The sequence below is a fragment of the Calidris pugnax genome, unplaced genomic scaffold, assembly GCF_001431845.1.
Source record: "Calidris pugnax isolate Ruff unplaced genomic scaffold, ASM143184v1 scaffold44, whole genome shotgun sequence".
Lineage (NCBI taxonomy): Eukaryota > Metazoa > Chordata > Aves > Charadriiformes > Scolopacidae > Calidris > Calidris pugnax.
Window position 1 is genome coordinate 27,452,275 of NW_015094506.1, and position 17,180 is coordinate 27,469,454.

Sequence of the window (17,180 nt, forward strand, 5' to 3'; positions counted from 1 at the left end):
GAGAACCCTGAAACATTCCCAAATTTTATACTGTTTCTCACAACAATTTTTTTCCTGTTCCTGATAATTATAATCTGCACATCTACAACACTTCTACAAATTTAGTTGAGTATCGTATTTTTCTCTTCCTCTCCTACTCTTACAGGAATTCACAGTCCCTAAGTATTGCTACAAAATATTAAAAGAACTGCAATTATGAGCTAGAAAGATAATTTGTATTCTGCAAGGAGTGGAATGATTCCTCAATATTTAAATTATGTTAACTGAGCTCCATAAGATCTTTTTTGGCAGGAACCGCTACCTAATAGTGCAGCTTGCCACTCTGGAAACACACAATATACCTATCAGCAAATAAAAAAAAAAATCTAATTAATTTTTTAAAAGCTGCCAAAATGAACAGTAAGTTTGTATAATTCACTAGAAAGTATTTGCAGAAAGGGAAATCAAATCAGATTAATTTACATAAGCTGTACAAACGGCAGTGGCTAAAATTGTAACATACTAAAAAAAGCAATTTTGCCTTTTTTTTTTCCAAATTATTTAAATAGGAAATCCTTAAATATTTTCAAAACAGATGATTAATTAGATTTCTGGGAGTTTTTAAAAGGCAGAACATATGGAGTATAGACTCAACTGAGATATGTTTCACCTTTCTTTGAGGAAAATCAGATTTGAGAGAATCTGACTATGAGATGACATTGCTAAAAATCAACCAGCCTCAGAATCCTAATACTACAGTTCAAATAACATTTTCAGAAAATGTAAGAAGTAGCAATATGTAATTTCTCCAATTTTTTTAATCCCTCTTTTCTCTTGGTTGCAGGAAGAAAAGCCTTCACCTGCTACAGAAGGCAGAAAAGTTTCTTGTCAGGGAATCCAATGACGCATGTAAAGAAGTAACAGAAGCAGCTGATGCTAAAAGGGAAATAACATACGATACTAGAAAAAGCTGTGCAGCTCTAACTCTTACAGTCAGGCTGGAGCTGCTACTGAAATAACACCTACAATCTCCCACATGAAATACATAAGGGAACACAGAGAGTACAGCGAAACAACCAAAGAGCAGACAAAACATAATTGGTACAAAATGTCTAGTTTTCTCATTGCAAAAGACAGCATGTAAAGAAAACGGATTTATACAATGAGCTGCAGTTTCACCTCACCAACCAGTTCTCATCATTAATCCAGCATTACCTTGCTGAGAAGAAATATTTCTTTTATGTAAAGATGACATACTTCTGCTATGCTGGGACTGGTGGAAAGGATAGGCTTTGCTTCTTTCAGGAGAGTAGCTCCTGCTGCTGACACTAGAGCCAGATCTGCTGTGCGGAGAATCCCTTCGGCTCCCCGGCGATTCCCTGAAGAAAGGAGAGTCCCTCTTATGAGGGGATCGCTCCCGCATATAATGAGAAGGATAGAAGCTTTTTCTTCTGAAGCCATCTCTGACCTCCCTTGGAAGACAACAGAAAAATACAAGTTACTTGGTTATCTTTCCAGTGTTTGTGGAAAAGCACTAGATAATACAATGGCAACATTTTATGTCTGGTAAATACAAATAGGTTAGCTGTCATCTGCAGAGCACATCTGAAATCTCCAGCATTGTTAGAGTACTAGGCAATGAATGCAAAACATGTAGGAAAACAGAAAAAATATATATGTATGTATTTTTTGTTTCAGATTTCATTCGACCACATGGCTAGAAGCTAATTCATTTCTACTTCTAAATAATACAGCTAAAATATAAGAGAGAGAGAGTGTCAAGAAACTGGGACTCTCACATTTTATTTCTTCAGACTCACTCCACTTCACCTAGAAATTAAGCTTTAATTTACAATAGCTAAAAATGCACAAGATGAATATTGCTTACACAATTTGGCTGTTTGTCAACTCTGTTTTTCTTACCCTTATTTTCAGGGGACTATGTCCCTCATTTGATTTCATACATCTGGCTATGGGAAACGTCTCTGAGGGATTTCCGTTTATACCCAGCAAGGACTAAAGAAGAAAACTGCAGAATATCTATTGTCATGCCTATGCATCCACCCAAGGTCAAACTGAATGAAAATATGAAGATTTATGCCCACTAAAAAGCCTATGACTTTCATAATACAGAACATTCACTTTGAACTTTGCTGTAAAATGTCATAGACACACTCAGTATTACATGGAACCCAACTGATTTGAAACCATAAGCTAGTGAACACCAAAACTTTCTACTAAATTTATCTATTGTTACGTCAGAACATACCCCAAACGTCCCGGTTACCTGCAAATTATATTAGTATGTATGTATACGTAAAGGTCAAAAAAGCAGTGTTAAATTGGGCTTTTCCTAAAGAACCTCAGCTAACAAACATGCAAGTGAAGACCTACTGAATCTAGACTTGTGACATCTGGTCAGAAGACACACTGCTAGGAGAAGCAAGTACTTCTCAGCTCCTCCACAGCATTGTTAAGTAAAATAAAGACTTCACAGCATTTATAGTAAGCCAGAACGTTCCCTGCTTCACTGGTTTTTCTCTCCTGTTTCCAATATTTTTGGAAATAAATAAGGCAACATCTCACAAAGACAAGCAAAGATCCGGTGGTCTCATTTAGCACAAGTAGCTGCAGCTAATTTTATGTTGGTGGATAAAAGAAAAAAGCCCTCTAGTGTACAATTCCTATAGCATGTTACAGACCCACATTTGTGACGGGTGACAAAGGACTTCAGTGTGCAAAAAAGTATTTTGGACTACTGAAACAACACGGGTAGCACCACAGTAACACAAACCCTATTACACTGATGTGTTTTATACAGTGCTGATTTACTTTTTGCACAGAAAGCAAATCTGCATGACTCTTTCTGCTTCACAGCACAAACGTCCCACAAGCAACATTGAGGTTTACCTCCAACAGGAAAAAAAAAAAAATATCATTGGCGCGTGTGCATTGCCACTAAAAATATAGACAACGCTTCATCTAATTTCTCCAGTTCCAGATGGAATAAAGTATCGGGAAAATAAACCAAATCTTTATTTTGAAAATTTTCATACAAAACTAAAGTATGAATCAATAACTCTCAGCCACCCTGGTTTTCAGCAAGATGCCACTGAACCAAAGCCAGGTTTACAGTTAAATAATTTCACTGTTAACAGACCACAGGCCTCTCATAGGTATCTTATCTCACAGAAAAGCATATTTTATTTGCATACCAAAACTGATACAAGACAATGTTACACAGATTTCTAACAGGTGTGCTAAAAATCAATATTAATTTCCTCTCTTAACAAATTTTCTTCATCTTCTGTTTATTGCGACACTTTCTTCTCCCCAAGGGAGCCAGTAAAAAAAAAAAACAATTAAGGAATTGTTAAGTAGTATGCTATTTAATAGCCTCCATACAGTAGCCATTGTATAGACACTCACATCAAAGAATGAATCAGCCCAGAATACACACAAGGATAATCCTCCTGCTTTCTTCAAAGGCCTAAGAGCAATATGCTCACTCCTTAGGAAATGTATAGATTAACAGAAAACTTTCCAGAAGGAGATAACTGAAATTATCAGAGATTGAGAAAACACATTTAATGAAGAAAAGCTCAAACCTCTTTGTCCACTTAGATTTAGCAAAATGAAATCTTAAGAAGCCAGGCGAGTTCTCAAACCTAGGAGATGTAGCTGAAAATAGGGAACTAATGCTTTATCTACATTACGTGTAGCAATAGACTTAAAGCAAAAATTCAGACCTTAAGAATACTAGAAAGATTAGCTCAACACTGAACTAGTTTGTCTAGTTCAATGGAGGGGGGGTAAATTTATTAAAGAACATATTGATCACATATTCATCAGGAACGAGATAGGTACAGCACACTTTTTCTTCAGTTTCCTTCTAGTCTCTCTCCTTAAATAATCTTATTTATCTTTAAAGCACAAGCTTTCTGGCAGACTAGTACCCCACTTGTATGCCCAAAGCACGTTTTTATAAGCAAGTTATTAAACCCTAGTATACAGAGAAGTTTATTATGGAAATGTTTACAGAGCCCCAGCTACTGCACAGGTATAATAAGTGGTCTAATATGCACACAAGAATTTACAAAATATCACTGAAACACACTTTCAAACAGGAAAACATTTTAAACCCTCATTCTACAATAATATTAGGCACCCAAAAAAAGTAGAATCTCACTTTCATTTTTCAAATTATCATTTCATCACTCTTAATTCTGAACTGACCCTATCCCATACTGAACACTCAACTATATTCAGTCTGTTTTGGACAGCATAGCAACAGCACAGCATTTCTGACGTTTTCCATTAATGTAACAAACTACACTGAACAGAACAAAATAAGCATTGTTTTACCTTTTTTTTCCTTCCTTAAATACTTAAGCTAACATACACCTGCAATTTGGTAATGAAGGCCCCAATTCAGCACAGCAGTTAAGCACATGCTTCAGATTCCAACACATACTCAAAAGGTTTATTGAGCAGGGACAATATTTAATAGAGATGCAAAATTTTGTGCTCAGCTGTAACTTCAAAATAAAACTACTGCCCTGAATAACAAATACAGGATTAATCCCTTTTATTTAGGCTTCCTCTTATCTTTATACTTTGCAGTCACATCTCAGGCTTAGTCGTGAAAGCACAGGTTAGTCTTCTCAGCAGGATCGAGCAAATACAGGAAGTATTTGCATTTTTAACCTCCACAAAACTTCACCATTAAATTCTCACTGAAGCTGATAATCTTGGATGAGCTCCTGAAGATTTATAAGTACACAGCCATACCCTGATCCGCCAAGGGCAGATGAGGGAGGAGCACGAGCCTGAGAGTTATTTCAGTTAACCATCAGTTCCAGTCTCCTGGAGGAAAAAGGAGAAATAGTGAATAGGCAAAGGCACAGCTTTCTGTAAAGCAGGAGACCAAGGGAATACAACACTGGAGAGGTTTTCTGTTGCCAAAGGATCAGAGACACCATCTTTCCTAAGCTGCCACCACCACACCGAGTTCTTCTGGTCTCATCCCTCCCTGCCATTTGAAGCCCAGCAAACCATTCAGCAGCAACGCTGTGGGAAAAGGGTCAAGTTTACAAAAGGGAGTGGTACAGCTTAAGCTCCGTCAAACAGACTAACACAAACCCGTGTGTCAGTTTTATAATTTAAGAGTACATACAGGCAAACTTCAAACACAAGTGAAATGCCTGGAATGGAGGTTCCCTTGGGTATGTGAAAGCACATCACATGCAATACAAGTTTTGTTTTTAAGAGGAATCTTAGTTCGCTGTCATTGAATTCATGCTACTGGGTAACTGCAGACACTTCATGCTTACTATGCTCTTGGACTTCTACATCCCAATACAGACATCCATCTTCTCAACTAAAACACTACTCTACAATGCAGTCCAGCCCTAGAGGACACATCTCACACTTCCAACACTGCACTGAAGAGACTGGCAACTCCACAGCATATCCCTGGGGAGCAAGAACTGTAGGTTCTTTCAGCAAGTCAGGGGTGAGTGCAGTCTCCACCTAGATAAAAAGTCTGCAGAGAAGTTTATATGACCCCTTCCATCTGAGAAAGATAATTGTTACTGTCAAAGGGGCTAGATATCCTATTTATAGGATTGAGCTTGATTACCAAACTTGCCTAAAAGTAACCCACACAATTTTTAAAATAAATTGAGGAAATCAGACAGCAAGGTTCAGTGCAAAAGACAAAGTAGACAAGATTTGAACCACACTTTTTAACTCAATGCACTTTCCGTGTCTCATAATACACAGGCAAGGGGAAGGGGGAGGAAGAGTTAAACAAAAAATATGAAAACCCTCTTGCCTTCCTTGTCAGGACACTGCAGGGGCCAATAGAGCTACCAATGTGATTCAGATGATGTGGAAACATTTAATAAAATATACTACACCCCTGACCTCTAAGTTTCTCAGAAGATTTACTGTATTAAACATTCAAAAAGCAAACACAAAGAGTCAAAAACATCTCTACTTTTAACATCCTCAAAGTAAATGCAGGTGCTGGAAGATTCCAGCCACCATCCTCTCTCCCAGAACTCATTGCCTCTCTTTCCAAAGCACGCAGGACATATTTGTGCAACAAACCAACAATCTACTTGAGTTCTGCTTTAGAGCCTTACTATAATCTCTTCTAATTGTCCAAGGATCTTTATGCTGATTTATCATAAGCTAAAACTATACAGTGAATTACACCATTGCAGATAGAAGTAATCGCAACGGGTTCCGTCAGTGTTCAATTGAACACTTGAAATTATGACAGATTTCTTATGACAACTGGTTTTCAGCATTTTATGACTAAGCAAGTAACTGCAGTACTCGTAAGTGATATTTGCATTTGCTTTAGATGAAATTAACATAATTAGGTCTAATCAGTGTAATCTTATTAACAGCTTTTTGCATGAAGGCAAAAAGAAATAGGCATTGTGAAACAGTGGTAAATTTCATGTAGAGAAGGATAACTAGACATACCAAATATACAACAACAAATTAAAAATATATAAATGCTTCACGATTTTTATGTTGCATGTGGTACTACTGAAGTAATCATATGCAAACACCAAAAGTCCACCCTGATGTCACTTGCCCACCTCATGAAAAGCTACTAAACTCATCTCCCCCCTACACACCTCAGGATGCCATGACAGATCAAGGAAAGAAAAGTGAGACAATTTGAATATTATAGCAACATGAGAAATGCCCTTATGTCCTTTAATTAAATAGTAAAGCTATGCACTTCAACTGAAACTGGAAATCAGATTAAACTCCTCTTTACCTTCTTTTCTACTGTCATCAATAATGTATTTATTAAACTTGCTGGAAGATAAGCCCACACAATAAAAGCATATTTAAACCCAGTCTCTATTATCTGACAGAGAGAAACTATGGTCAAGCATACAGATAAGGACAGAGGAACAAGAAACAAGCAAAGAGTCAGAGTCCAGAAAAACAGATTTAAGTTCCAAAGAATTAAGACCAAACAGCTTTATACAACTGTATGCAGAATAAAGACAAAATATGTTAATTAGACCAATCAAGAGCAAATTGGACAAAATAATTGCATTCAAATGCATGTGAGCTTGGCTTCTCTTTTCTTTTTGAAAATGAGGGCTTAATAAGGCCCTGCAATTTCGCTACAATAGAAAATAAATCATAGGTCTAAAGTTCCAGAGTGCATATGTGTTGAAAGTGATGGACCAAGTTACAATTTCTTTTGTTTGTTTGTTTGGGGGTTTTCTTCAGGGTTTTGTTTGTTTTGTTTTTACTTCAAGTCCATGCTTGCCAAGCAATTCAACATAGCATGCATTTGTCTAATATACACACTCAGTACCCGAAAGAGAGAAGGAAAGATTTTTGCACTATATTTTTAGGACCATAAGTGAATTTTGTGTTCAGCAAGCAATTACTCTTCTTGCCAAAGGCTATCTTTAAGATTCTTAAATCGAAGAACCCAGAAACCATGAAATATCTGCTAAAGGAGCTCTTAAGGCTCTTCATCAGTATGTCGCAGAATGCCGTTAGTTCATTGATACTTAACAGAAAGCAACAAGTAGTGCACTGTAATAGTACGTACTGACTTGATCGACTCTCGTGGTTGACTTTCTAAAACTCTCAATAAAAAGCTGCAAAAGGAAAGAGCGAGTTGTGGAACAGGTTTGTAAGCAGTAATACCTTATGTCAGTAATACTGACGCACAATACCCTTATTATATTTAGTTTTCTTCTCTTTCCAAATCCCTTAATGAGATCCATAAATCAGAAAAACACTCCATTTTTCTCTATATGCTCCACAGAAAAATGCTCCACAAATTGCTATGTATTTATTCTTAAATTAAAGTGAAATTTGAAGCAATTAGTTAAATAGGTTTTATTTGCTTATGCCTCAGTTTTGCAATACTGGTATGGACTCCTGCATAGCAAACATACATAGAAAATAGCAAACTATCCCTGCTTTTGGATTTTTCAACATAAGAGACATAATAAGTACATCAAGAAAAAAATATTTTTGTACAGAATGGGTTTTTTCTTTATTCGATCTCATTCCTTCCTGTCAAGTATGTAGTTTGTTCAAAATAAGAAAGCCCTGAGTTAAGACAGACATTTCCTCTTGGAAATTATTCAGCCATGTAGCTTTATCTTTTTTTTTTCCAGTTTGCTTTTTCCTTTCACTTTGATTACAGGTTACAACGACTACAAAATACATTACTATCTCTTGCCCCCCCCTTTTTTTTTTTTAAAGCCATTTCCTATATATTACAACCCGCACTTACTTGAACATATTTACCACAGAGACAAGCCATGCTACTTGGGTAAATTCATTACTAAAAATCCTTCTGCAACTCCTGTACGCTTTCAGTTATTTCAGCGATTTAATAAGAGTTCACTTCAGAGACAAATCATACCAAATCAAACTGGTGTTACTACAGTCCTAATCTTCTCAACCTTTCTTGAGTCTGTATTTCCACCCCATGCCCAACCCGGCATTGATATTTTCTATCAGGTAATCAAACTGGAAGACAATTATTTAACTGATTGTGGTGGATTAGCATTCAGGACCAGCCCATTGAAAAGTACAAACACCTGACACAGTACCAGGGAGAGGTGAGGACTGGAATGGCACCAGCTTAGATAGGTTTAAACTGCTGAGGATATTGATTTTTACAGTAGAAAGATCAGTCTCCTTACTGCATTCATTAGTTTTGTAAAATAAGTCCCTTGGTAGAATTTTAGAGCAGTTAAAAGTTCGCATCAGTAAGAGTCAAAGTAGTAATGCATTTTTTTTCCTAAAAATAATAGACGCACATAACTGAGCAACACTGAAAACACAATATTCTGGCTGTGAGTAATAAAAGTTCAAGGATAAACTTTTAAACAGAATACTGTTTAGCAGAGACAAGTTTTAGTAAGAGATAAAATTAACAGTAGCTGAACAGAGTGCTTGTGAAGAACATTAATTCATTGCTTGTCACTTCAGTCTCCTCTGTTAACATAATCCTTTGTTTTACTTCCATAATCCTTGTACAAAATTCTTCCAAAAAATGCATCAAGTAAGATAAAATTTGTATAACACATACTTAGTTTACTGCCTCATCAAACCTGAAGTGATTTGTCTCTCTGCTCTGCTCTGGTGAGACCCCACCTGGAGTACTGCCTCCAGCTCTGGAGCCCTCAGCACAGCAAAGACACAGACCTTTTGGAACGGGTCCAGAGAAGGACCACAAAGGTGATCAGAGGGATGGAACACCTCTCCTGTGAGGAAAGGCTGAGACAGTGGGGTTGTTCAGCCTGAAGAAGAGAAGGCTCCTTGTGGCCTTTCAATACTTAAAAGGGGCATGTAAGAAAGATGGAGACAGACTTTTTAGCAGGGCCTGTAAAGAAAAAACATCTAAGCAAAGCTCATCCTACTGTTCCCACCCTCTCAATGGGAATTAAATTCCCTGAAATGCTTAGTATATTCAAAACATGACAAACAAATCCTTGGAATGGAACAGATGAAGCATTTCTCTTCCTAAGGGAAACTGTGTACAAGTCCTGTGTGACAATACTCCCCATCCTGAGAAAGCCATGACTACATTCATTAAGCAAACTCATTGGCTGGTCGTTGAGATGATTTAGTCAGATTCTTACCAGTAGTTGTCTGGACTCGAAAGGAGACTCCCTTTTCTTTCCCTCCCCACTGTCTCTCAGTACCTAGCTGTTTTTCAACATATTTTTAGGAAACCTTTCCAGAATAATCAAGTGTTATCCATGGGAGTTTGCCTCATTATTTCCCAATACAGCATTAAGTTGCTAGTTTGATACCATCTATCACCTGATTATAATGCTAGCTATAAAATTGGGCCAGACCAGCTTGCTTTTTGAAGTCTTCTTTAAAGTGAGGTGTTAACCAAGATCTTACAGCATGCAGGTACATAATCTTATCTTTAAGCATGTTGCCCTATCGTTGTAAACAGAGGACGTCCTTACAGCTTATTAGCATTATATAAACATCACTGATAAGAAGAAAATCATAATTTTCCCAAAATGTGACTTAGTTTTAAGCAACAAATCAGTGTCACTACAAAATTTAACTGTTTGCACAAACTACTGAATTTTTCCTTAGATGTATATCATAACATACTAACAGCTGTAGTAAACACTTCTCATGCAATAACCACTGTTAAAAAAATATAACGATGACTCCTTTCATATGACAATTTACAGCCTTACAAAAAACCACGGGGGAAACAGCTGTACGCACAAAAAGCCATAGATCCTTAAAACATAACATAGCTTTGGATCAAAAGCAAGTTGAATAAACATAATAGCATTGAGAGCTACCACAATGAGAAGTGGGGTTTTTTGCTACCCAATTTGGTGTGTTTACTGTAATTGTCAAATAAATACTTACAGGTCAATTTACTACCTACCTGTTCTTCAGTCAATAATAATTCAGGCTGGGTTTTTAAGAATATCAAAACATTCTTTGAGAAGATTATGACAACCTGTCTTTAGTTCAAAGAATACTTTGTCAATCCTTTAGAGTCACAATACAGAGTCTATATTTAAATCTAACTAGAACATTTCACAGGACTGAAGTACAAGAAATACCACACACAGAGAATCAGGCTGACATTACCTATTTGTAATTAGGCTTTTTGAAAACAATCTTACCCAGTTTTCTCTAATGGCTCTCTGCAGGAGTTAAAACCAAGATTTAGAACCCTTCTAAGTTTCATAGAAAAAGTAAATTCTACTGCATGAGGCTGTATATTTACAAGCTCAGCAGGGGAAAAAAAATAATAATCAGGTAGTGGGAAGTTCTGCTAATTTGACAATTCCCACATAGGAGAAACTTTGAATTTTTTTGATTAGAAAAACAAAGCTTCCATGACATCACTCTGAAATGAAGTAGAACAGCCAGACTTCTCTATCACTAACAACAGTCAAAGGAGTCTCCTTTCAACTACAAGGAAAAAGAAAAAAAAAAAATCTTAGCTCAGACTGCCGTGGGAGGCTGCAGGGTCCTGGCTGAATAGGAATACTGCAGCTGACCTCAGAAGCTCATGAGGAGAAATTATCAAGAGAAAAAGAAATTGAATGATCAATACAGCATGTATTCTAACTTTTAAAGTTTCAACCCCTTCCCCTCAACCTGAGATGGAAATTGCATAAGCAATTAAATCAGAGTTCTGCAATATCCCCTAAAAGGAACAAAATTATCAGTAAGCAACTTTTGAAAGCAAACATGTTTTTATAATTTGAATGTTAAGTTCTGCAAAGAAATAAAAGAAAATAGATCTTCAATAATGATCACGGTCAATAGTTATGCAAATAAAAATATTTAGAAATTAAAAGCAATCACTCAACAACTACAACTCGCTGTCAGCAAAAGCAACATTCACCTTGCAGAGTAACTCCACCATTAGCTGAAACATGCAAAAAAAAAATCCGGTTGAACATAAGGGAGGAGGTAAAAATTCCTCTATGTTTTTACATTGTAAGGATTGTAAGATGGGGACAAAAAAAAATTCTACAGTTTAAACCCCTTCCACCAGTCTCTCCTTTTCTCCCCATTCTTGCAAGTGACAAACATTTCAGAAGTGGAGTGACAGCAGTCTTACTATGAATGAAGTTTCTAGTATAATTCTAGATATAAATAAAGCAGGTCCCACCAACATAAATAACAGCAGAAACTCAGTTTGACATAATATTTTTAGTAAGAAAACATCCAGTGTTCGCATACATAGTCATAAGTCTCAGGGTTCTGTTATAAAAGGAGGAAAGAGGTTTATCACAGCAACAAAATCAGGCTGTCTGAATTGAAACTTTTCTCTTTCAATTGCATTGACTTGCAATAGTGGACAGTTCTGAACTGTTCTTAATTACACATAGCCTTCAATACAGGGCAGTTTTAAAACGCTAAGTGATATCTGCATGAGAAGATTTGAGTTCATAAAATTCATTCAAAATAGAAATCCATGGTCTAAAGGAACCCAAAGCATTAGTAACACAATTATATAATTTTGGCCAAGTAAGAAAATGCAAATTTTAAAATATAAATCTCAGTTTGCAAACAAATTGGTTGCCCTAAGCACAAAAGAGCTAAAGAGGTGGTGGAGCAGAAAATAGCCCTCAAAGAAAACATAGCAACTACTGAATCAATAAGACTGCTGCGTAAGACATAAAGTGTAATATGAAGTCATTATATATTTAGCGTAAACCAAAATCTACTTTTAAGTTATCTATTACCTATTATCTTGTTCCAAAAAGTTCTGACTCCCCCTTCCACCCCCCCAAAATATCATAAGCCAAGGTAAACTAATTTAGCTAGCAGCCTAATACAATGGGTCTTCTGAACTAAAGATTTCAACAGACAAGTCCTTGCCTGGAGTTGTAGACAGGTATAATGAATCTACCACAATGACCTATTATAAGGAAACTGTAATTTCGTTTATGAATAAACAAGTTACTCTAGCAGTTTGTGTGAATACCTGAGAGAGTCAATGTTCTGGCAGAGATTTTATTTATTTATTTATTAAAAGAAAAAGGCATGTGCTAATGAATATGATTAGAACTCTGCTTATCAATCTCTGTCAAAAGCAAGACCATTTTCTTTGGGTGACTGCCATATTTATTTCCCTCCACACATGTTTTTTAATAAAGAATGAGGTTCTTGTGCGGCGTCCCTTAAGACCTGTCAAATATTGCAACAGAACAGCAGACTTAACGTACATTTTTAGCACCATCTCATAAATCCCTTTGGCTAAGTTTCTGTTCTACAAGCAAGACAAAGATCAGTTTACATTACAAGAAAGTTTAAATCCAAAGCCTAAAGACCTCCCACAATATAATACACTGTTGTAAATGAGTATAAAAAATTTAACCAGGTTCACTGCTTCATTCACTAAAGAATACATCAGGGAGGAGAAAAACAAGAAACAAGCTCACCCCTGTAATTCAAAGGTGATTGCACAGTGCTAATGTAAAGATAACTGCCTTGGCCTATGACACATCTGAACCTTCAATATTAAATCCTGCTTTATTGAGAAAAGAGTCAGTGACCCTTAATTTCTATCTGGAGACTCTCTCATCAACGGTTTTGGTTTAAAATAACCATTCTTGCCAAAGAACAATTTTCTTCTTAATGTGCAATCTTCAGACCACTCCTCTAGAATATACCTGTCATCACATACTGCACCTGCAAGGGCTGAATCACCAAACGGATGGTACTTCAAGCAGAGATCAGAGAGCTGCAGCTGCTGGGCTTCTATCCCCTACTTCACTACCAATTTGCTCCGTAACCTTTGGTAAACACTTGAAATCTCACCATGAAAATTTATGAATCTACAAAATTTGGGGTACATTATGCTTTACCAGCCTAAAGAGGTTAACTGCAAGTTTAATGTTCAGAAGGCTACATAAAACTTTCAGAGGGAAGGAAAGTGTCATTGATTTAAAAAATTTCCAAAACAAAATATAAAACTGACTGATACAACTTAGTGTGCATAGATCACTGATTGTTTAAAATTAAGTTTCAGCATTTTGCCAGATAGTTTTATTTCTAGCATCAAAATTACTTTATTTTTTTTATTTATTACAAAATATTTCTTGTGCATACCCCAGATAAGCAGATTTGGCTTATATACACAAATGCATTAGTATTAAAGATTGGACTAAGACTACTTCCTTATTTCACACAGGACATGGGAAAAAACCACAACAACCATTTAACAAAAGAATACATGTAGTAGCAGCAAGTTTCCTTCGTTAACAAAGGATAACTTATTCACGTCAACAGCTTGAGAGCAGATATTAAAAGTGTCCTATGAGACCCCCTTCTCAGGAGTCTCTGCTATATGAACCAACATTGCTGATGCAGAGTACTTTGTCTACAAATATGGCAATTCTTATTTTACAAAAATCTGGACCTTGGATAATTTTAAGGATCAAATTTAATGCGGGTATAGCTGGGATTTACAAGTGCGTCATTTTGTAATTCCTCTTTGAAGATGAGTTTTACCCATCTTAAGTTGCCAAGTTTCACATATTTCACATCTTAAGAACTCAGTTTGGCTGAAAAAAAAAAGAATGAAGTAATGCTCTGTGCGCTCAAAAGGATTAAAGTTTGGCATGACTAAAGTGAACAGCAGCTAACAATCTTCTAAACATTTCACACTGCAAAGTTCATCTGACTTCATAAAAAGGAACTTGTATGCAAAATCCATTGCTATGAGGCCCATACAGAAGTACTGCAAAATTGGAGTTCTTCAACATACAGCAGTTCCCTGCAACTTTTCAAAAAAACTGACACGCACAGTATAATTCAACTGCTTTGAATAAATGAGTTTGATATATCACTGAAGACAAGTAATAACACAGCCTCAGAAGTGATCAACATCAGCAAAAGATAAACATATAAAGAAGTCATGTATTATTTGATCCTTACTCTTCTCATAATTTCCAAGTTTCACAATTCTCAGAGCATCAGCGACCAAGACACTAAAAATGTCATCATGCATGCAGAAAACTCTCTGTTCTCCAAACTAGGAGATTCTGCTTTGATGTACAATTCTTTATACATGCCAAAAAGGCTTGAACCAGGAGGCACTTCAAACCAAGCTATGACTGTAAGGCTACACAACTCACATTAGATCCTGTAGTTCAGAAATCCAGCAAGAATCCCTTAGGTCAGAACAAGAGAAAAAGGGCTGGGAAGTAATTTTGAAGTCTATGCCCAGCACATCCTCTTAATTACTTCATTTTTTACATATTAAAAATGACACTGCCATAAAGAAGTCGTGGTCAGGATGAGAGCTGTTCGCTGAACATAGTATAAAACATGGCCAACAACTCTCAATTCTTGAGTGGTCCAAGGAAAGGGTAGAAGGACCAGTAATGCTCCGCTCAAGGGTAGACTATCGGCAAATGACAGCTGCTTGGAAACTGGAGCATAACTCCGTAAGAAGAACGAAGGCAAGAAAAAAAAATAAAACAATTAAGCCAAGTGGTAGAACCTCAACAATCCTCTTGTCATCCATTGGGGAATTGCTGCAGCTATGCAACTGCTAAGTAAGCATGTACTTCCTATTTTTAAGGAAAAGGCAATAGCTTAAATAATCCACAAAGGAAGCCACAACAAAACAACAAACAAACAAAACCACTCCAAGAACCTAACAGATGGTTTCTTCAACATAGGAAACTTTCACCCCCAAAATTCTGTACCATGTCAGGATTTTTCATATTCCAGATAAGCAGCTGCTTTTATTTTGGGAGAATCTTAAGTAGTGTTTTTCAGGACTCCAAAAAAAGATAGAAGAAGAAGAAGAAAAATGGAATGGAAAAAAAATGTAAAATTAAAAAGAAGAAAAATAGAAAAAATGGAAGAAAAATGGAAAGCATAAGAGAGCAGAAACTCCTTTTCAACAGTTAAGCTGCCAGAAATCAAAGCAGGAAAATGTGAATGCTTAAGAGGAAATGTTCAACATAATATTGACAACAACTTCTTACAGCACATTTTTAGCTGCTGAATGAGTAAAACTGCTCAAGAAAATGGATTGTTTATGTCAATAAAAGAGCTATTCTATTTAGAATTTATAGTCACTATACTGAATACAAAACCCCATTAGCTTTACAAGTCTCCCGAGTGTCTTTAGGTTCACAAATCTAGCTTTGTATTATGTTTTAGCCACATTCCATGCAATTTTTTAAAAAGTACTTCTGGTTAAAGTAATCTTAAATCTCCTTCTACTACCTCAAAGAAAAAAATTTAAAAATTTACATGTAGTCCAGAAGAACTTACCCAAAATAATGTTCACCACGTCAAAGAGAAAGCATTTTCGCATATGATCATTTTTTAATCTCATGCTTTTTAGTGTAAATGTCTTTGAAATGGAAAGTAATTAGCATTCTGACTACAGGAGACAACATATACCAACTATTGTACTTTGATTTCCTCTGTTGAGATCTACTACATAGCTCAATAGCGAGCAATATGCAAAAAATAAAGTTTATTACCAACCACGCAATGCTACAAGCTTTTAGCAGTCTGATCACAGGATTTGTCCATCCACAAGAAGGGTTGGAAGGATGATCCGGGGAACTACAGGCCTGTCAGTCTGACCTCGGTGCCTGGGAAGGTCATGGAACAGATCATCCTGACTGCCATTATGCAGTATATGAAGGACGCTCAGGTGACCAGCCCAGCCAGCATGGGTTCACAAGGGGCAGGTCCTGCTTGACAAACCTGATCTCCTTCTATGACAAAGTGACCCGCTTGCTGGATGAAGGAAAGGCTGTGGATGTTGTTTATCTAGACTTTGATACAGTCTCCCACAGTATCCTCCTGGAGAACCTGGCTGCCCATGGCTTGGATGGGAATACCCTCCGCTGGGTTGAAAACTGGCTGGAGGGCCGGGTCCAGAGAGTGGTGGTGAATGGAGTTAAATCCAGTCAGCGGCCGGTCACGAGTGGTGTCCCACAGGGCTTGGTATTGGGGCCGATTCTCTTTAACATCTTTATCAATGATCTGGACAAGGGGATGGAGTGCACCCTCAGCAAGTTCACAGATGACACCAAGCTGGGTGGCAGTGTTGACCTGCTGGAGGGTAGAGAGGCTTTGCAGAGGGATCTGGACAGGCTGGACCAATGGGCTGAGACCAACAGGATGAGGTTCAATAAGGCCAAGTGCCAGGTCCTGCACTTGGGTCATGACAACCCCATGCAGCACTACAGGCTTGGGGATGAATGGCTGGAGAGCTGCCAGGCAGAAAAGGACCATGGGGTGTTGGTCGACTGTCGGCTAAACATGAGCCAGCAGTGTGCCCAGGTGGCCAATGGTATCCCGGCCTGTATCAGGAACAGTGTGGTGAGTAGGGCCCGAGAGGTGATCATCCCCCTGTACTCGGCACTGGTGAGGCCTCACCTCAAGTACTGTGTCCAGTTTTGGGCCCCTTACCACAAAAAAGACATTGAGGTGCTGGAGCGGGTCCAGAGGAGGGCAATGAAGCTGGTGAGGGGTCTGGAGAGTAAGTCTTATGAGGAGAGGCTGAGGGAGCTGGGGTTGTTCAGTCTGGGGAAGAGGAGACTGAGGGGAGACCTTATCGCTCTCTAAAACAACCTGAAAGGAGGTTGCAGAGAAGCAGGGATTGGTCTCTTCTCCCAAGTCACAGGTGATAGGACAAGAGGGAACGGCCT

At 37.5% G+C, this 17,180-nt stretch overlaps 1 protein-coding gene across 4 annotated transcripts in view; it reads right to left on the reverse strand.

Moving 5' to 3' along the window:
- The window catches only part of PPHLN1 (periphilin 1), a 70,924-nt gene that overhangs the window by 41,906 nt on the left and 11,838 nt on the right, over positions 1-17,180 (reverse strand). For 3 of the 4 annotated variants that reach the window (XM_014964242.1, XM_014964245.1, XM_014964244.1), the window contains one exon: positions 1,195-1,451. In XM_014964242.1, coding sequence (XP_014819728.1) covers positions 1,195-1,451 — 257 coding nt within the window. The remainder of the gene's footprint in view (positions 1-1,194; positions 1,452-17,180) is intronic. The other variant, XM_014964243.1, reaches the window with a different exon arrangement.